The sequence below is a fragment of the Canis lupus genome, chromosome 1 (genome assembly GCF_011100685.1).
Source record: "Canis lupus familiaris isolate Mischka breed German Shepherd chromosome 1, alternate assembly UU_Cfam_GSD_1.0, whole genome shotgun sequence".
Classification (NCBI taxonomy): domain Eukaryota; kingdom Metazoa; phylum Chordata; class Mammalia; order Carnivora; family Canidae; genus Canis; species Canis lupus.
In genome coordinates, this window is record NC_049222.1 from 82,292,808 (window position 1) to 82,314,229 (window position 21,422).

The following is a 21,422-nucleotide window of genomic DNA, read 5'->3' on the forward strand; positions in this document are numbered from 1 at the left end:
GTCAGACCTATTAAGCCTGAAATCCCGGGGATGAGACACCAAAATCTGTGTTTTAATAGATCTCTGAGTGGTTCAGATATAAAGCTAAAGTTTACAAACCAGAGGATCATACCCGAGCTGCCCAGTAGAATCACTTGGAGGCCTCTCACACTGTGGCTCTTGCTGTGGCCTCTCTGATTCAAATGGTCTGGGATAGAGCCTGGGAATCAGTATTTTCAAACCCCTGGGTGTTAGAGTGTGATTTTAATATGCATTCAAGGTTTGAGACCACTTCTCTAAGCTGCCAGAGGAAGCATGAGTTAGCCAGACGGTGAGGGCTGGTGAGGCTGGTGAGAGGGCAGGAAGGGTATTATAGCCCAGATGTAAGAGAAAGCCCAAGGTTCCTGGGATTTGATAACTAGAGAATACACACAACAAAACTCCGTGGCTTAAATTTAGGTCCATAGTTATAAATTTAAGTGTTTGTTACAGTACCTCTTAACTTTGATGTGCATAGAAGTTATCTGAGGGTCTTGTAGAAACAGACCCTTATGCAGTAGGAAAGTTCTATTGCCCCATCTCCCCCAGAGCACGCACGTCAGAGAGTGGATGGGGACTGCAGAACGCGATGTAGCTACTGCTTCAGCCCAGGGCCAACAGAAGGGCACTTAGCCGGGGTGAATTGCAGATGCCCGTTGCTGGGTGGATATGTTTCGAGGGTAAGGAGGAGAGATGCATCCTAGCAAAATCTCCCAGCCTGCTCTTCTGATTATTTTCCATCAAGGTCGTACTGCTTTTAGCTCAGCAATAACCCCCCGCCCCCCACCCCCAATCTAGCTGAGTGCATCCCCGGGCCAGGCCCGCAGAGCCAGCTCTTTAAGTGGCCGCTGGAGCTCTCTGTAACGTGCCAGCCAGCCAGCCAGGGAGGCGCTGGCCGAGGAGGGGGCCTCTCTGGGGACCCCCCCCGCTCCCCCTTCCCACCTCCCCTGGCTGACGGCGGTGCCTGCGGCAGAGCCTCCCTATGCAGCAGCCCCTCGCACTTGGCTCGCACTTCTGGGCGCTGTCCATGGTTGCAGCATCTTTCGGCGCGCCACGTCAGGAGGCCGCAGCGGGGCCCAGCGATTGGCGGAGGAGCCCCTCGCCATCCCCCAACGCCCCCGCCCTCGCGCCCGGCCCCGAGCCCCGGCTCCGAGCCCCGGCCCCGCAGGCGCGTGCCAGTGCGCGCGCGGGGCGCGCCCTGGGGCTCCCGGGAGTCACACCCACTTTCCTTATTAGGGCAGTCAGACGCCCGGAGCCGGCGGCGGGGGCGCGGGGGTGGGGCGGGGAGCCCTGGGAGGCGACAGCCGAGGGCGCAGCCACAGCCTCAGCCGCCTCTGAGCGGCAGGAGGGAGCTGCGGTCGCTGCGCACCCGCCGGCCAGTTTCCCGAGACCCGGCTTCTCTCCGCGGGGCGGAGATCTTCCTCCGCACCCCGCTGGGTACCCCTCGCCCAAACCTCTCGGGAAGACATGGAAGAATTTTTGCAACGCGCCAAATCTAAACTGGTAAGTTGGCGGAACAAGGCTGTGTGCGTGCGTGTGTGCCTGGGTGTGTGTGTGTGTGTGTGTGCGCGCGCGCTCGCTGATAAGAGGAAAGGGCATTGCAGCAGAGAAGGAAGAAACAACTTTGCCACTTAGTTGTCAGTGTGTGCGGGCTATCCGCTGGAAAGAATCTCTGGAACTCTGGTCCATACAGCTGGCAGCCTGTCTCCCGAATCCTTCCCCAAAGGCAGGTGAAGTGCTGAGCGGGGGGGGGGGGGGGGGGGGGGGGGGGGGGGTGCTCAGCCAGGCAGAAGTTGGGTTCTGTGTGTCCAGCTTCGGTTCTTTGGCCTGAGGTCGGAGGGGATCTAGCCAACCTGCAATTTTCTTCTGAAGCCTGGAGGGTTAATGGGTGTGGTGCTCCTTTCCAAAACGAGCCCAGCCCTCTGCAGATGCAGTAGGTGTAAGTGTGAAGGGGTGGGGGGTGGGGGGGTGGGGGGGGGAAGGATCCCTTAGAACTATATACTTCAGCAGAAGGCGGTGGCAAAGCTAAGGCAGAAGTTAGAGTGCTGGCTAGGAAAGGTATGTGGGGCAAATGCGCAGTTCACCCGGGCGGCCCTCACAATGAGCTTGCTCCAGTGCAGGAGTGAGGGATGCTCCAGTGTGAATCCTGTCTCTCGGTCCCCTGTTCAGATCTGTCATTTGGGCAGAGGCAGAAGGGAGAAGACCCAACTGTTGCTGATGATATGCGGTTTGCCAGACTATTGTTCTCCAGTGAGGAGATCAGCATGTTGGCCCATGTGCTGCCCAAAGAGTGAACTGTAATTTTATTGTGTGTGTTGACAGTTGCTACACATTCTGGAACAACAGATTCTAGCAGCTTCCTAATTCCAAACTGTTTTGGCTTTCCAGCAGAGCAGTAATAAACATAATGGAAGTGTTTCTGTTTCCATACTTAGGAAAAAGCCTCTGCTCATTTGGAAGCAATGTCTTTAATGAACAGTGAAAGTACCTTTCATGGGCCTGGCATAGGAGGAAATGCATAATTTATTATGCCTTTAACCTTTAAACCTTCATAGAAGACAAAATACAAAGTCTGCATTAAGGTGACATCTTGATCACAAGGCAGGCTATTTGCAGGGTTATCACAGTAACTTATTTATGCTTGCGCAACAAAGTGTAGACTCAGGTGTGAATCTTACAATGATTTAACTCTGTCTTTCGAAAGACCATTAGAGTTGATTAATGCTAAGGTAAGTGTTTTGTTTTCTACCTTAAGTCTCCCAGAGAGTCAAATGTTTGTGGTGATTTCAGAATTGAGAAAGTTGGTGGTCATGTGGTCATTTCCGTGTTTATGGCTGACCTCCTTATAGTTTTACTTGAGTATATGAAGGAAAATTGTGATTTCAGAAATTGGATACATTTCTGATAGTGTAGGTAAGCTCTCTGTTTTTTTTTTTTTTTTTTTTTTACCTAACATTGAGTGAGAAATGATCAAAAAGGAAAGTCCATCGTACCAATTTATTTACTTATTTTGTTGGTGGGTAAAAATGAATGACCAGTGATACATCCAGATTTAGATCATGCCTGTGTTCCTGTGTTCCACTCCTGAAACATGTATTTTAGCAATAAACCTTTAGATTGTGTTATCTGATGTGAGCAAGAGATTTGCCTCCTTTCAGAAGAACAATTGCTGGAATGGAAAAATCTCCTATTTCAGAGCAATCAGTTGAAAGTAATGGGTAAGTTTATTTACCGAGTCCCTTCATTAGACGAGCAATTTGCTCTACATCATTAAAAAAAAAGACAGGAAAAAGAAGTGGTTGTTTGAAATACTGCTCCTAGTTTCCTGTGTTAGCCAGAAGAACAATTACTGCTAATTTTGCTTTTTCTTTGAATAGGTTTCTTGCTAGAGATTACAGTTAGTCTTTCATATTCAACCACAGAAAAGATGTTTTGTTCACTTTTGGTGTCACATTTCCCCTGACAAATGATATTTTCTAAGTAAATAAAATTTTTACTTAATTTACTACATTAACTCTAGTAGTAGATAACCTTTTGCTTTAGAGGATAGATAATCTTCGTTTTGGAGGAAAAAATTAAGTCAATTATTATGACATTCATTTGTGAGAAGTATATTCATAGTAAATGAGTACTATTAAAAATATCAGGCTAATACTTTGGGAAACATTTTAAGGAGAAGAAAATTATGCTGGCTTTTATTTAAGCCTGATTAGACCAGAATTAGTTAGAATTTAGGTGTTATGGTTAAGCTGTTTTCCATCAGAAGTTAATATAGACTTATCCACATGATACCTTTGAAAAGTCTAGCTGGCAGGTTTCTTTCCTACCTACTTGACTTCTCGCTTTGATATTTTGTAGTCACGATGTGTATCTTTTAATAGTTTGAAATAGTCCATATCCTCTCCAAAGTCCTAACATAATCTCACCATCTTTGGAACTAGCTAATTCCAATAGACTATAGAAATTTTAAGCTGCAAAATGGAGTAACTACTAGTCATGGATAAAATTTCCAGTGATCAAAACTTTGAAGAAAGAGTGCTTCTTTTTTTCCTTTTGACTAGGAGCATTTATTATTCATCTGTCATTGTGAGGCGAGAAGAAGCTCTCCCATTCTAGGCCAGGCCTCTTATTTTTTTTAAAGATTTTATTTATTCATGAGACACATACACACACACACACACACACACACACACACACACAGAGAGAGAGAGGCAGAGATATAGGCAGAGGGAGAAGCAGGCTCCCTGCGGAGAGCCTGATGCAGGACTCGATCCCAGGACCCCGAATCCAAGGACCCTTGGGATCACGGCCTGAGCCAAAGTTAGATGCTCAACCATTGAGCCATGCAGGTACCCCCAGGCCCTGGTGTTGATCAGAAATCTTTGAGGCGGAAGGGACATTTTTTAGTTTTATCAGGTAGTTTGGAGCTTATGTCTGTTGAAATTGGGGGAGCATGCTGTCAATTCTCTTTCATCCCTGTCTGCTCCTGCTGATCCTTAAACTAAGGCAGATTCACTGCCATAATTCCATCCCTCTTTCCCCTAAATCTCTCCTTCCAATACACACCCTTCCTTCCTGAGAATATGCTATATTCATCAGAAATGGCAAAAGCAGACCCCCAAGTGTGGCCTCAGTAGGATTGCCTCCTGGCACTCAAATGCTTCTCTAGAGGGCCTGCCTTTTGCCTGCTTAGGACATGCTTGGGTGCTTAGATCTTCTTGGTAAAAAACCTTAGCTGACGGTGGAGGGCAGCAAGAGAAGTGGTCACTTACTGTGAGCGTGGTCTCCTGAAATGGCACCTCTTGACAAATACAGAATGACAGATAGGAAATTAACCCAGTGAGGTTAATTGTCAGGACAGTCGAGTAAGCAGTAGGAGAGCAAGACCCCCGAGACAGTAGAGAGCTGATCAAAGAGTGATGCTTTTTACCTGGGTGCATTCCCCTGATGTGAGCACTCAGCTATGTTTCTGATCTGTACACTCACTGCTAGAACTCGAAATGAGGATAAAAACCCGTTTTCTTTTTCTTCTGCTAGTGCCCACCTGGCTTTGCTTCCACCTGCCCGTTCAGAGCTGGAATAGGGGCAGAGATCAAATGCTATAGTTCTAGGCTCATCCTGAAGTTTTAGCTATGCTTTCCATTTTTAGTTATGCCATTTCTTTGGTGGTGTCTTAGTTATTCTTAGTTGTAGCATTTCTATGATAAGAAAAATTGAGGGAGGGAGAGAATGAGGGCTCCCTGCCTTAGACTGCAATTTGGGAAATGTCCTACCATGTCATAGTGGTCAGCTCAGAAAAGCATTCAGGCCAAGATGACCTCATGGTGGCAGTAAATGGTCCAAATTCCAATGAACTTTGTTGGGGGTGGCAGTGGGTGGGGGAAGAAACAAATTAAAAGAAGAATCAGAGTCCTGGGGCTCTGGCTGGTGGGAAACCAAGGTCCCCACACTTGGTAGCCTGGCTACTGAGCCCCTCCCACTGCCTGGACCCCAGCAGCTGATGAAATGCAAGCAGCTGCTAATGGGTGGGTGGGTGGGGGTCACTACCATCCACATGCCCTCAGATGTAGATCACTAGCCAGCCTTGGGGGATGGAGGAGTGTCAGCTGCCACTGGAAGGATCCAGGGCACATCTCTGTCTCAGGAATGCGTTTTTCAAAGACAGGGTGGAGATAGGATCACCACTACAGTGTGAGGAACGCATCTGTCCCTCCCGCAGAGACAGCTGCAGGTGAAGGGCTTTGTTCTGCAGTGGGTATTAGTCAGCACATGGCGTTGTAGAGCAGAAAAATTCTGGGTGACCTAAATGTCAACTTAGATTCCGTGGTACGTGGTATAAAGACCAAGAAAGCACATTCAGAACCATAAAAGAACAACCACATTTAAGTTGTAGAGGAGATGAGGCTTTTAAAAAGAAAGAGAAACACGGCAGTGTTTGCAGAGTCATCATCTGGATTGGAAGTTGGAGGAACATACTCTTGATTCCTTTACAAGAAGAGAAGTTAGACATGTCAACAAAAAGCGTCTTTAAAGTGGCCGTTGCAGATATTTTGAAGGGCCCACTGTGGTGAGGAGTAGCGATGGAGATAGAGCTGCTGTCAGAGCAGTTTCCTCTGGGGTGCTGAGCTCATTCTGATCACAGCCCACGGGATCAGCTCCCTCCCCATCATAAGCCAGGGTTGGTGCACTTGAGACTTTGCCAGAGCACTGGTGAGCAGGAAGGAGACTCAGGAATCCAAGGAGAAAAGAGCCCTTGCTTGCTTTAGCCCTGGAGTCAGCTCCATTTCTCACATCTAGAGCTCTCAGACCCGGACCTGTGGATTATTAGCCCCAGGGTCCATGGAGAAGAGTCAGACTTTTTTCGGTGTAAAATCTCACAGTGGATTGGTCTGCTTCAAAGGTAAAGAATTGGTGGTCACTGTCATTCAGATCGCACCTTGGGTCTTAGAGGACGTGATTAGGTGAGCAAGGGCACCGTTGAATGAATGACTTGGGAATATTTTATGTTAACTGGGTAAAAAGATGACAGCTATGGTATAACCTGCTTATTTCTTTTGTCGCACTTACTTAGGCAGATATTAACCTTGTCTGGGGTTTGGTGTGCTGGTCTACAGAGCTCCTATAAGCAATGGTGGCTTGGTGATGGAGGTGTCACTCTTTGTACATTGACTCCTCCCTGGAGTGCTAGCTGAGCAGACAAAAGGGTGAGGGAGAACTACCTGGGTCTGGATGAATGCTGTGAAAAGGGAAAGAACATCTGGGGACCAGAGAAGTGAAGTGCATATTGCCTTGGTCACTGATTCTGTTTGGACCCTGGGGATTATGGTAGAGTCATAGAGTTTGGAGTCATCTTTGAAAAGAAATGAGGGAAGGGCAGGACTGACATACTCAGGAGGCAGCATTCACATTGAGTTTGATATGACTGGCACCCTCTGGGTTTGTGCAGTACACAACCTGCGCAATCATACATGGCTTCCCTGCCCCAAGTCTAAAGTAGCCTACTCAGAATCTCTGGCAATGTGCCAAATCCATTTCTGGCTGACCCCTGTGTCTTTGAGCTTTGGTTTCCAGGAGAAGGTAGCATTTCTCCAGAAAAGATCCTGGGAGGCAAACTGGGTACTAGATTGCTCTGAAAAATCAGACGCACAAAATCTGGGTTGGAAAAACTAACCTGATAACACGGTCTTTGGGTTTTTAATCTGAAAAATGGGATATTGATACCACTTTGCAGGTTTGTTGTAAAGCTGAAATACTATATCTACAGCCCTCAGCACAGAGCCTGGAACAGTGGCTGCTTCCCTCCATTTGTCCCAAGCTGGTCATTTTCTGCAGTTCCTTACCTCAGCGAATGGCATTACTATCCATCTGGTTCCTCCAGCTGGAAACTTCCTTCTCCTCCACCCCATCCCCACCCACCTTATCCCAGGCATCACTAAGTCATCTGGATGACTGTAATGGTGGGCTCACCAGTCTCCTGTAAACCACTCTCCCACTGCTGCCAGAGAGATAATCATGAAAGCACCTTTTGCACCTCTGTAAACCTCATGACGCTTCTATTGCTCTTAGGAAAGGAGCACTTAGTATCCTGGGATCTGACCCAGTGTGCTCCTCAGCTTCTTTGGGCTTCTCCTCCTACCTGATATAAATAACTCCTACCTTTCCTTCAGGTTAGGTAAAGAAGGGAAGTCTTGCTGAAAGAACTCTTCCCACTCCATCTCTTTCACTTCATGGGTATAAGTTGGGTTTTGAGTAATGACTTTAGATCATTTATCTCAGCTTGTCATTATATCTCTATTGGGCATGTTTGTTTGATGAATCAGAGTAAAAAACAGGTCTCTGTGTGGTTTTGTTCACCACCTATATCAGGGCCTAGTGTAATGCCTGATGGTTAGTAAGTTGTTTGTTTTGGCAGTTAATCATGCTGTATTATCGTTAATGAAGTACAAAGAGCCTTCCAATTATGTCACCTAGAGATCCTTTCACCCGTTGCTCTGTTTGATTGTTCTGTTTGGTTTGCCAGTGTCCAAATAAATCTGAATGGCATCATTCACTTTGGCGAGGGGATCAGGGCAGCAGATGGTATAAGCATCATGGGGTCACCAGATGAGGGATTCCTTTCATGCTCACAAAGATCTTTCTCACTTTGCACAACTTGTACTTGCAAAATGAAGACTAGCAAAGCAACACTTAGTGTCGCAGAATAGACAGAAATTCTCTTTGGTTTTGTCAATGCTGTGATGACCTCCATTAAGATACAGAGTAGGCTATCAGTTTGGAGCTTGCAATTAATGAATTGCTGCATGCAGATCTTCTTTCCTTCATTTCCTGTCAGGGAGTAATTAAGCCTGTTCCTTAGAGAGAGATGAGGGAGGACATTCTCTCAGCTTATGGGGACCAGGAGGTAGACAAGGAGCAAACACATTGGCTTGTTATTCTAGCATCTAAAGCTTTGGAGCTGCAACAGGCTTCAGATGCTTCCTGGGATTGTGAGCCATGCCTGTGCTAGACACAAAAAGAGCAAAGTGTTTTTAGAATGCATGAAAACGTAGGGCAAGAGCCTTGCACAAATCATAACCCGTTATAGTGACTCAATAAAAATTAAGAAGTGATATACACAACTGAAGAATTATTGAATTCTGCATCTGAAACTAATGATGTACTATATGTTGGCTAAATTTGAATTTTAAAAAGAACAAATTAATAAATGGATGGGCAGGTGCAAACTCCTCATGATTTGAATCTGACGAAGGGCTGGTGACAGTATGTGCAAACCCAGGTTCTTTTATTAGAAGGAGGGGAGAAACATTAAGGTCGAGTGCCATCCAGCACTTTGCACAAAGTGTGTACCTCATACAAAATGTTACTACAAACTAATGAGGCTAGTTTTTATGCATGATGGTTTGGAATCTGCAAATACTGGTTGAATCAAAGCATGAATGGATTGTAAAGAGGCAAGGAAAGGAATGGGCCACTAAAAGCCTCTACAAAATCACATTGGGTAGATCAGCAAACAGAGTTTATTAGTGCCTTAAATCCTCCTCTGTGTACTTCAAAGACTATAAATTATACTTCCCCAATCCCAACTACCTCACCAAGTCTGCCCAGCCCATTCTGCTTCCTCTGGACCAGTACTAATTTCATGAGAGAGGTTGGCTTTTCAGAGTCCTTGGGAGGAAAAGTGCAAGGCATTCCAGACTAGTCTCATTAGTATTTCTGCCCAACCCTGACACTGCAGACCTCATGCATGGGATAAACCCATGCATTGTCCAGAAGCAGACTCCTTGTCTGACCAGCATGATCATGGTCCTCCACTTCATCTAACTCTCAGGGATGTGACCAGACTTACCCGGGTGCTCTTATTAGCCTAAGATGCAAGAGTCTTTTGGAAATGATGGTGTCCAGAAAAATTGCATATTTTTGGCTCCATGCATTTTTATTTTTCACTTCTTGCTTTGGCTGTCAGGAAGCTCAAAGCTATATTGATGCTTACCCCCTTAGCCTAGTGTTTTTGTAGTAAGTTTTTCCTATTTTTATTGCTTAGTTTCTACATTGTTATAACTTGTTTTAATGTGATTTTTTGCTTAATTTGTATTTTTTTTAATTACAAGTACCTTATTCTTTTGGACCCTGGCAAGAATAAATAAATACATTTTACAATAATGTTTATTACCATGAACATGTTTTGGCAACAGGTCTAGTGTAATTCAGGGTTTATGTACTCACTTTTAGGAATTAGCTTTTTTTGTGATTGCAAATATTGTGTGAGAGCTTCAAAACAAGTAGTTGAAATCAGGCATCAGTCAACACAATCAAAACTGTATATTTGTTCTCATCCTTAAGGACTGATGCCTTCCCGGGAAGCAGCAGTAATCACACATTGCTGTAACCTGAGCCTGGAGCCCAGGATGTAGCCCATGGTAGAAGCTGCCAGGCCTAAGTAGGAAGATTTGGGAAGAGTTTCACAGAGTATTTTTGGATTTGGAGGAAGCTTGGAGATCCTCTTGTCTTCCCCATCCCTTCTTTCCCCTAAATGCAGTATGGCATGGTGGCTAATGGTGTGGACCCTGGAGCCAGATGCCTGATTTCAAAGCCTCACGTTGCCAGTTTTATTTACTGGTCAGGCAGCCTTAGTTACTTAGCCTTGATGAGTCTCGATTTCTCATCTATAAAATGAGAACAAAATTAGCACTCCTCTCTATAGGGCTGTTGCAGGTGTTCATGTCCTAGGATGAGAACGTGATCTGTATCCATAGTACGAAAAACATGAAAGGGATCACTGGTGGACAAGAGAGCAAGGAAGCCCTACTGACATTTCACAGATACAGGGATAATTCTTAATTCTTTTTTTAAAAGATTTTTAAAAAATTTATTCATGAGAGACACATAGAGGCAGAGAAATAGGCAGAGGGAGAAGCAGGCTCCCTTTGGTGAGCCTGATGTGGGACTTGATCTCAGGACCCTGGGATCATGACCTGAGCTGAAGGTGGACTCTAAATCACTGAGCCAACCAAGTGCCCCGGGACAATTCTTACTTGTTAGATTTTTTTTTTTTTTAGCTTGCCTAAAATTTGGTGAATATCTGTCTTCCCCCTAAGAGATCTGTTTTTTTGGCTTATTTTTTTTTTTCACTGAATGTCAACAATGGTCTTGGGAGGTAGGTATTATTCTCCTTTTGTAGTTGAGGAAATAGCCTTAGCAAGTCAGGAAGTTTGCCCACTTCCCACTGCCAATGAAGAGCAGAGATAGTGGGGTGCCTGGTGGCTCAGTCAGTTAAGTGTCTGCCTTTGGCTCAGGTCATGATCTCAGGGTCCTGGGATCAAGCCCCGCATTACCTGCTTCTCCCTCTTCTACCTGTTTGTGTTCTCTCTTGCTATCTCTGTTACTATTTTTCTCTCTGTCTCAAATAAATAAATAAAATCTTTTAAAAAAAAGGAAGAAAAGCAGAGCTAGAGTTTGCTCCCAGATCAGCTGACTCCAATTCCAGGACTCTCTTCTAATAGCCTAAGTGCCTCTCCCCACCTGATCTCCTGGAACACTTCATTCCCTTTAAATTAAAAGTGAACAACTTGACAGGTTTATAGGAGGAGTGGATGGTAAGTCCACTTTGACCTGAGAGAGGTTTATTTCTTTGTGTTGACCACTTTATATTAAAAACCCTCTGGACAACTGAGTAATCAACTAATATTATTGAGAACCCGCTATGAGAAAAGTATGTCGCTCAGCTGTCTCTGATTTGGTTGAACAATTTGGGAGACATTTCTCACTGTATACCCATACAAAAGGAATATAAAAGATAGATAAACTATTTGGAAAATTGGCATGTGATTGGCTTTTACAATGGTCAGAAATATAGTGGGAATTTAGTGAATTTTTAAAGAAGAGAATACATTTCAAAAGAAAGTTTGAAATTGTCCCTTACTGTCAAGGTTGTTGGCACAACTTTTGGTTTTGCAGATTTCTTCATAGGCCTCTTGCCGGAGGCCTTAAGGATTAGTTTGACAGATTGACTGATTGATCGATTGATCATACTCAGTGGGGTGACTCACCCCAATGACATAGCTAATGAGGAAAAGAGCTGGAGTCCAGACACAGTTCTCAGTAGTACCAAGTCTGCTTTTTGTTCTTGAGTCTTCAGGCTTAGCAGCACCCCTGAAACTGCTGGTTATATTCAAGACATATATAGGAGTGAAGGAAAGGAAAAGAAGGAAAAGAGGGGAGGTAGAAGTGGAATTGGAAGGAAGCTAGGAGAAAAAAGAAGGAGAAAAGGATTTTAGGGGGGGGAACACAGAGAGAAGTGGTGAGGCATAGAAGAACATCCTTCCCAAACCCAGGTTGCAATGAGTGGTAGACCCAGCACTTCCTGTTTCTGGAGTTCACTCATCTGGCGACTTCAGCCAACCTTAAGTCCCTTGAAAGGTAGAATTATGCAAGATCAGCTTTCCCTTAGGCAGCCAAAACTGACTATTGAAAACATATCTTTATGAATACATAAAGATGTGTGTGTAGAGGAATATGATGCAGCCATAAAAAAGATGAGATTGTGCGATTTGCAACAACATGGATGGACCTAAAGGGTGTTATGCTAAGTGAAACAGGTCAGTCTGAGAAAGACAAATATTATATGATTTCCCTCATGTGTGGGAACCAAAAAACAAAACAAGTGAATAAACAAACCAAAGGCAGAGTCAGACCTATAAATACAGACAATAAGTTGATGGTTGCCAGATGTTAAGGGCATTGGAGGGATGGACAAAGTGGGTGAAGGGGAGTGGGAGGTACAGGTTTCCAGTGCAGGTATGAATAAGTCATGAGAATAAAAGGTGCAGCAGAGTATACGGTCAGTGGTATTGTAATAGTGGTGTGTGGTGACATATGCATAACTATGTCACAAGCGTAGCTAGTGGTGGGCACAGCATAATGTACAGAGCTGTTGAATCACTATGTTGTATACCTGAAATTAATTTAACATTATGCATCAACTATACTCAAATAGATAAATTTTAAAAAAGAAAGCATATCTTTAAAGTTAGTTCTTTCCTCATAGGAAAATCCCCCAAACTCTATCCCTGAGCCTATTTGTGAGCCTATTTGTGTAAAACACTCAAGAGCAATGCTGGAAACATAGCAAAGATTCACAAATGTTAGCTTTCTCTCTCTCTCTCTCTTTCTCTCTCTCTCTATCATCATCATCACTTAGTTTGTACTTTGACAAAATATTCACAAGCTTGATTTTCTCAAAGCACGGTGATGGAAGAAGAGGTTGCCAAAGACTGTAATTTCTGGTAACTTACAATGGAGGAATTGCACAAATAAAACCAAAATCAAACAGAACTTATCAGAAGCAGACCCAGGCCCTCGCTAAGTGCCATTTCATCTGGGATAGGGTTAATAGTACTAAGCATCTGCACGGTGTCTGGGGCTGTAACATCAGTGACGTAAAGTACATCATTGATGGCCACAGTAATAACCATGAATAATCAAAGAAGAAAGACCATTAAGCACAGTGTCCTGTTTAAGGACAAAGGTGGGGGTGTGCAAGCAGTTTCAGAAAAATTTCTAATTCAGGGGATCCCTGGGTGGCTCAGCAGTTTAGCACCTGCCTTTGGCCTGGGGCGCGATCCTGGAGTCCCAGGATCGAGTCCTGCGTTGGGCTCCCGGCATGGAGCCTGCTTCTCCCTCTGCCTGTGTCTCTGCCTCTCTCTCTCTCTCTCTCTCTCTCTGTGTGTGTCTATCATGAATAAATAAATAAATCTTAAAAAAAGAAAAGAAAAATTTCTCATTCAGATTAATTAAAACAGAAAAAAATAGAAAGGAATTGTCACATGGAGGGTAAGCTTTGGTTGTCCAGAAAAGTGCTTGCACAGGAGACCTCGTTCTTAAGGGAAGCCAGATATGTGAAATGTCATGGTTTTTATAACAAGCGATCATGAGTCAGGAGGGAGGGCGATGGTGCTAAAAATGTGAGCCTGATGTGAGGAGGCAGAAATAGGCTTGTGGCATGTAGAATGTACGAGAAATCCCGCTCCCTGCTCCCATCCTGAGTTGAGAATTAATTCTGGTTCTGGACTCCACAAAAAAGTTGCAGCAGTGACCATGAGCCTGTAAAAAAATTCCCTAAGAACAGTCCAAAAGGGAAGGGTGGCTGATAGACTTTCAATTATTTGAAAGGTTTTTGTGGGAGAGTTCCCATTCCCAGAGAGCATTTCTTTCTCTCATAATAAAAAGAATAAAACAAAAAATAAAACAGGACTTTTAGAATAAGTGGCTTTTGTCAAAAAAAAAAAAAAAGAAGAAGAAGAAGAAGATGCCCATCAATTCAGTAAGGTCCAGTTGTTTTGTTGTGAACATTATCAATCAATTAATTGAAGGTGCAAAAGAGAAATGTGCATGCTTGTGTCTTGCTCCCCAAAATGTAAAAAAAGAGAAAAAGCAGAAGTTCATCCTGAATGTAAAAGTGTTTTGTTCACCTTTGCACTCGTCATAGACATTTTCCCCAACAAGTGGCCGGTGGTGCTGGCCAGATCAGCACCTGGCTCCGGAAAGACAGAAGTGTCACAGCAGGTGCACAGATCATCCGCTCCCTTGCCGTGGGTATGTCTGAAAGGACACATGCTGTCTGCTCCAAGGGAAGGCAGTGTCCCTGGACCCTTCTCTAGGGAGGCAAGGGGACAAGTTGCTCTTTGGCCAACCAAACTCTCTGCTTCTTTTTCCCCCATTTTCCCATTTTTACTGAGAAATAATTGACATACATCACTGTATACATTTAAGTCATACAGCATGAGCTTTGATTTACTATATTGTAAGAGGATTACCACAATAGGTTCGACTGATACCATTTTCTTTTATAGATACAATAAAAAGAAAAAAGAATAAAGGGAGAAGATTTATTCTTATGATGAGACCTCTTAGGATTTACTCTCTTAACAACTTTTCTATATATGGCATGGCAGTGTTAGCTGTAGTCATCATGTTGTACGTTATTACATCTCTGCTGCTTTAACACTTCCATCTGCCCCCTGGCCCTTAGCAGCCTTGCTTGGTTTGCGTGGGGCATCTCCCGACCCAAATACCAGGTAGGATTCTCTCACCCTTTGGCAGCTATTGTGAAAATGGACTTTCAGAGCTATTGCCTTTTGGAGGGGATTCTTTCAGGGAAAAGTGAACAGTACTTCAGTTTTTTTATGGATTAACACAAGCTTAAAATTTGATTCAGATTTTATCTTTTGAGTATTTACCAAGTATTGGGAGAACTCTGGTTTTCTTTCTTTCTAGATCGTAGGCAACTGAAAGCATGGTCTTAGGAAATGCATATAGTTATAGGAAAAGATAAACGGGAAGGAACATTTTATTCTCTAGCTGAATATTTCTTCTGTTATTTAATTGTGAGTTTGCTTTGTAAGATTCTAACATAATAAAGCCATGTACGGAACAAAGCAACTTCATTGGTCTGTAACTGATCGTGTGCTTGCTTCCTGGCGGATATCCCTGGACTCTGGCCTGAAGCTCCAGCTCTCTTGGCTCCACTCTAAGAAAAATCCAGACATAAACTCACTGTGGTGGATGCAGATCAAAATGCCATCCCAGAACTGGCTTTTAAAACACTTTGAAAAATTCATTAGCCTTCCAATGTATTAGGTCACTGTGAGCCTGATGGGAGGACAAATGTATTTCTCACTTCTGTGGAATTATTTCATGCCAAGATAGCCTTCTGACCAAGCATAACATCACTGTAAAAGCCAGTTCACACTCGTAGGATTTCAGATGCCTGTATTTACATAGCTTTGATGAATCTCATAAACACTGAGCCATGCTTATTACTACTGGCCCCTTCGTTGGAGCTTTGCTTTCAGCACAGTTTATAATCAGCTACTCTGATCTCTATGTCACACTGGACATACCCTGCCCCGTCACTTCAGGGCGTGGTGTGTGGAAACAGGAATCAGGATTCCATGTGTTTAGCCATAGTCTTTTGTTAGTGATTTCTTGCTTTGAAACTTCAGTTATTTCATTTATTTATTTTTTATATTAATTTTTATTTACTTATGATACACACACAGTGAGAGAGAGAGGCAGAGACACAGGCAGAGGGAGAAGCAGGCTCCATGCACCAGGAGCCCGACGTGGGATTCGATCCCAGATCTCCAGGATCGCGCCCTGGGCCAAAGGCAGGCGCTAAACCCCTGCGCCACCCAGGGATCCCGAAACTGTCAGTTATTTTAATGCAGACCTTTACTTTGAAACTACTGTGAGAGCACAGATCTTGTAACATTGAAACAGATGACTTTAGATTTTTATCAATTTCAGCCTCATGGTCTTATGTGTCAGGTTTCATTTATTTACAAAATAATAAGTTAAATGTTAAAGCAAATTTGAGAAATAGAGGAAAGCTGGAAAATGAACCATAAACATTAAAGGAAATAAAAGCTAAAAATGAAAATTACCTACTTTTTTTGGAGGGGGAACAAAGGAGTAGAGGGAGAATCTCATGCAGGCTCCACGCCCAGCATGGAGCCTGCCTTGGGCCTCCATCTCACTACCTTGAGATCATGACCTGAGTCAGAATCAAGAGTCAGACTCTCAAGAGTGAAGCACCTGGTACCCTGAAATTTACCCACTTTCATTCCAGCGTGACTGTTGGCAATAGTTTGGCAAGTAGTCTTTCTTTCCTGTGCATAGAATCAAGATAGAATATTCATACACTTCAGTATCCTAATTTTTATTTTACTTAACATTTTGATCATCTATTTCCCTATGTTATTGAATTATAATCCAAATCAGCATCTTAAATCATAGCATACAGTGAATAAAGAAGATTTATGATGGTTAAACATTTTGATCATCCCTCCTATTTTTGCTCTTGTTAATTACACTGGCACAAACATCTCTGTAGCTAAAATCTTTTTATCTTATGTATAATAGTGTCCTTAAAATAGTAATTATTGGAACAAAAAATATATTCTTTTTTAAAAAGATAAATAGTCTTAAGTTTCTTGATAAATCATTCCAAATTGATTTCTGGATGAAATCCACCAAGTTTCAAGACCCAGGTGGTTCAAAAAGGTGTACTTGTTCCATAGAACATGGTTAACAAGTCAAGTATGGATCTGAGCAAATAATCTGAAGCTGCCTTGCTGCTAGATTAAGATCATCATAACCCAAATTATACTACACCAATTATGGCTCTTTTTTGAAACAATGAAGTAGAATCTGACCAGAGAGGCCACTTCCTCTTTTTTCCCTACTTCCTCTATTTCAAAAGGATTGAGCCTCAAGAAGCAGTCAGCAATAGTGTTTACTAGTTGCCTGGCGTGGTACTTCAAGACATGATATTGCATTTCATAGCTTCTTTTACCTGTGTGGTTTCACTCGGTCAACCTTGTATAGGGCATATGTTATTATATCTACATCACAGATGAGAAGAACAAGGCCAGAGAGGTGAAATGTAGCCTTGCCCAAGCACACGCAGCCAGCAAATGGCAATGCTGGGTGTGTAGGATCTGTCTTCTGATTCCTTAGCTCTTGCTTCCAGCGGTATCTGTATGAACTAAAAATTGGTTTGCACTTTCAAAAGATAGTTTGAAGTATTCATTGAGAGTTTGATGGTTTGGATTCATCTCCATACAAGAAAATGGCCCAGTAAAAATACAGACACTTTTTCAAGTGGAAAATATCCAGAGATGAAACACATTTGTGCTGAAGCTGTTCCAGGAAACACACAGGAGAGCAAATCTATTAAGCTTTGGAGTTTTTGTGTGATGGGTTTTGACAGTTTGCAAGTGTCAGGTTAATGGATATGTCATTGGTGGAAACATGCTGAACTCCACAGGTGCTGGACACCCAAGTATCACTTATGATGGCAAGGAGGCACCTGAGATGTAAGGATTGTTGGAGGGCCTGTGGGCATCATCTCATGTGCTGTAATGGGGCAACAGGTGACTGGAAGCTGCTTATGTTGATTCAAGCTGCAAGTTCTAGGTAATGAAGGGAAGAAAGTTTAATTGCCTATAGCATGAGATCTTGCCCTGCTACGGAGGAGGTATAATTCTGTCAAATTCTCTCTTTCATTCTTCATCCCCCAACGGTACCCCCATTATTTCCCTATTTGGATCATATTTATTAACTGTCCAGAGACCTAAATGCATCCCACGTTGATGCGATAAGGAGTCATTTTAGCTTAGTGTAGTTTAATGTTGTATAAGCAGAATTCTTCTTCAAAAAGACTCTCACAAAGAAACACGTGTATTTCTGGACCAACATGTCGTATACCCATGGCGTGAGGAGGCCCTGTGGTTGCTAAGGTCAGTGTGCACAGAGGTGAAGATGCATCAGACACATCGGTCTGTGGATAGAGGTCCTGGGTTGCCTGTGTTTTCCGATCTTTCCAGAAGAAGAAGAATTTAATTAATTCACACTGGGGAAAAAGTGAAACAGCTAAACATTACTGGAGGAAAATTTAGAGAAATGGAGCTCAACGTTAGTCTAGGCTTGAAATTCTGTATCAATAAAAATTTCAGGTTTATAGAACACCAGCTGTCCTGAAACCTAACATGATTTTTTTTTTAGTGAAAAATCTATTGTCTACAGATGATTTGTATACAGTACAGTAATTCCTTTATAGATGTCGTGTTGGGAAGCTTTAATATATGCAGAAGGAAATATACTTGGGATTATATTTTCTTGTGAGTGCTGGGATGGGAATGAAAATCAGTGACTCTGAGAGACTTAGCTGTGTAGTTGTTAAATTATGCACATTTGCTAAATAATTAGCATGCCGTGGGGCAGGAAGTTCTGGAAGTAAGTCCTTGTGTGCCACAACTCCTACCTATCCAACTCCTTTCTGAGTACATGTCTGCTTTTTTAAAATACAAGGAGTAGAGAGCACAGAGGGCCAAATAAGAACATTCAGGTAAACCAATGTCTCCCCATGACCAATATCCTGACTGGGTCTTCTCTCTGCTTCAGTTTTCTCAAAACATCTGTATCCTGCTTCTCACACCTGGGCACGTAACTGTCAGCAAAACCTGCCCTTGGCCAGCAAGCAAGGGAGTAAACACCTATCAATATTTACTCTATAGTTTACATATTTTACTTCATTTGACCTTTGTAGTAATTCTCTGAGACAGGCATTATTACACCCAATGTATAGAGGCAGAGACTGAGGCTCAAGAAATCAAGTGACTTGCTCTAGGTCACGTAACTAATAAATGTTAGAGCTAAATTTCTGGCATTCTCTACCGGAGAGCCTCAGCTTGTATTTTCATTGCAACATACCTCAACGGCACAATACACCGACTTTGGGGGGAAGAGTGGGAATTATAGCAGCAATTCTTAAACTTTCATGTGCACATGATCTGGGGTTCCTGTAAAGATGCAGACTCTGATTCAATGGCCTAGGGGGTGGGAGGACCTGGGAGCCTGCCCTTCTAACATGTTCTCAGGTGATGCTAATGCTGCTGGCCCCCAGAGCACAGTTTGAGTAGTGAGGGTCCAGAGTGCAAGGCTGGTGGGCAGAGGGCCCTGGTTGTGGCCCCTCTCAGGGGGCAAAGGAATCTGGAGAGGGCTGCCCCCAACTGTAATGGGGTGCTTCCCACAGAAAAAGTGCTGCCTCCCTGCACTTACCTTCCGGCAGCAGTGCAACCCAATCACAATGTGGTAGGGATGCGCCATGAACCAGTGTGCTGACTCCTAAAATGTTAAAATCTAAGGTGAAGAAAGCAGTCTTTAGTGCTCTTATTTCAGACGGCTAAAGAATTGGTATGGGAGGAAAAAGAATCCCTCTGCAATCACGCCACAAAGATAGCCGCCACAAAGATAGCCATCGGTTCTAATCTCTCGTAAGACAGGCCACGTACATAATGCCTGTTTCTAATACATGTTGGTCTTAAAATTATCTAATATTCCTTATGCTTTGCCAATGTGAAACACTGGAGCCTCATGGCGTGGCTTCACAATGCCCAGCAGAGAAAGAAGGGACCAGAATAAATATGTTACTGGGCTTGAGGGAAGGAGAAGGAAGAGAGAGATCTGAAAGAAGTAGCAGTGTCCCAGGAAGTGCAGGGATCTTAACTAGGTCCTTTAAATTATATCAAGAAGAAAGCATGTTGTTGGCTCTTTCCCCCAAGGAGTTGCTGCAGGAAACAATGTTTGAATCAAACTTTTTCTTTTTTTCTCTTAGGACAAAACCATTCACAGTTCCCCTCACCACTGTCTGGTCTCTGTCTCTTTGTCTAAATTATTTTTAATGTGTCTTGTCTTTATTTGATATCTTTCAGGCAGCCCTTTGGCATCTGGATGCTGATTTGCTTTCTCCTCATTGCCCTTCCCCTCCCCGTTGCTGCTGGTACAGTTTGTACGTGATGCTTTGTTACTGACTGATAGTGTTCCTTTATTATTTATGCCCTTCCTTCTTTGTTGATGGCTTTTGCTTAGTCACTCTGCTTCTCTGATGTGTTCTTTGTTCTAATTCTATTTCCTACAGCCCCTTTACCCTTGTCCAGTTGCTTTATCCTTAATACAGAATTATGTTTTTCTCAATACAGTGGGGAGCCCAGGGTGGCTTGCAGAACCTCACGTAGTTTGGGGATGCTCGACGGCATCTTCGAGCATTTAAAATGTCATTTTTAGGTCCTGTTCTCTATCAATCACCTTTCACTACGGTATGCTCCTGTAAGCAAAAATCCCTAGTGTCCGTGGCTTTCAATGACAAAGGTGTAGTTCTCACTCGTGTTATGAGTTGATGAGGGTCAGCTTTGGCTCCAAGAGCCTTCCTCGTTCTTGGATGCAGGCTAAAGGAGCAACAACTGGCTGGGATAGGCTACACTTGGGGCAGAAGAAAGGAGTAAAAAAGCCGGTATGATCCAATAATGGTTCTTAGAGCTTCGGCCTTGAGCTTACTTACTTTTTTTTTTTTATTTTTTTTTTATTTTTTTATTTTTTATTTTTTATTTTTTATTTTTTTTGAGCTTACTTACATTTGCATTTCATCAGCCAAAGTAAGTCACATGGCCAAGCCCACTGATCTTGGAGAGGAAGTATACTCCACCCATGGCAGGTACTGCAAGTTCCATGGCCTTACGCTGGAGAGACATCCTTATGCTTCTGTAGGAAGGAAAGTTAATGATTAGGAATAACATTATAGTCTACTACCTGCTCTAAAGTTAAAATTCATCTTGCCAGGTGAACATGTGACAGAACCGCACTTATATTCTATTAATGGTCATATCAAAGGGTAGACATTCACCTAACAAAAACTTTAGGAATCCTGAGATTCTTTGGCAGTTTTTAATATTATTAACCAATGAAAATTTCAGCTAGCTATTTCATCATCTCTTATGACTTAAGAAGAGGCTTGGGCAGGAGTCACCTTTATGGCCATGTTTGGGAAGACTATGGTGGATCTGTGTCCCAAGTTTAGGATTTGGGGAAACTGGCTTAACTCCTTTACATCACCAGGGAAGCATTTTTGGAACAAGACTGCTTTGCAAAATCCTTTTAAATTTTCTGTGCCTCAGTTTCTTTCACATATAAATGAAGAATAACAATAGATACCCCCTGTTATCATAAAAGGGGTCTTGAAAATTACATTAAGTGATAAATGTAAAACTCTTAGAATTTTTTGATACATGTAAATATTTGAGTGTTTGCTTTGATAGTGATGATGACAATGATGACTTCTACCTCTTTGGTATCTGAACCCCTGTAAAACATATGGGGGATTCTAAAATTACCAATTTTAAAGCTGGCAGACCATCAGACTTATGTTTCTGAGTCTAAGATTTACTTATAAATAAATGAAATAAAAATCAACACAGAGAGTAGGGCCTTAAATTCCTGGTCACCTGATAAGACTAACAGAAATTTCTCTTGGAGAAATTAATCTCTGGATCTAGTGTTCTCACCTTGCG

The 21,422-nt window shown here is 43.0% G+C and overlaps 1 protein-coding gene across 9 annotated transcripts in view; it reads left to right on the forward strand.

Annotated features, from left to right (window-relative positions):
* The first annotated feature begins 1,312 nt into the window (after window positions 1–1,312).
* The window catches only part of PRUNE2 (prune homolog 2 with BCH domain), a 256,556-nt gene continuing 236,446 nt past the window's right edge, over window positions 1,313–21,422 (forward strand). For 8 of the 9 annotated variants that reach the window (XM_038527042.1, XM_038527046.1, XM_038527048.1 and 5 more), the window contains exon 1: window positions 1,314–1,521. In XM_038527042.1, coding sequence (XP_038382970.1) covers window positions 1,486–1,521 — 36 coding nt within the window. In that variant the 5' untranslated portion in view covers window positions 1,314–1,485. Of the gene's footprint in view, window positions 1,522–21,422 lie in introns of all 9 variants that reach the window. The other variant, XM_038527051.1, reaches the window with a different exon arrangement.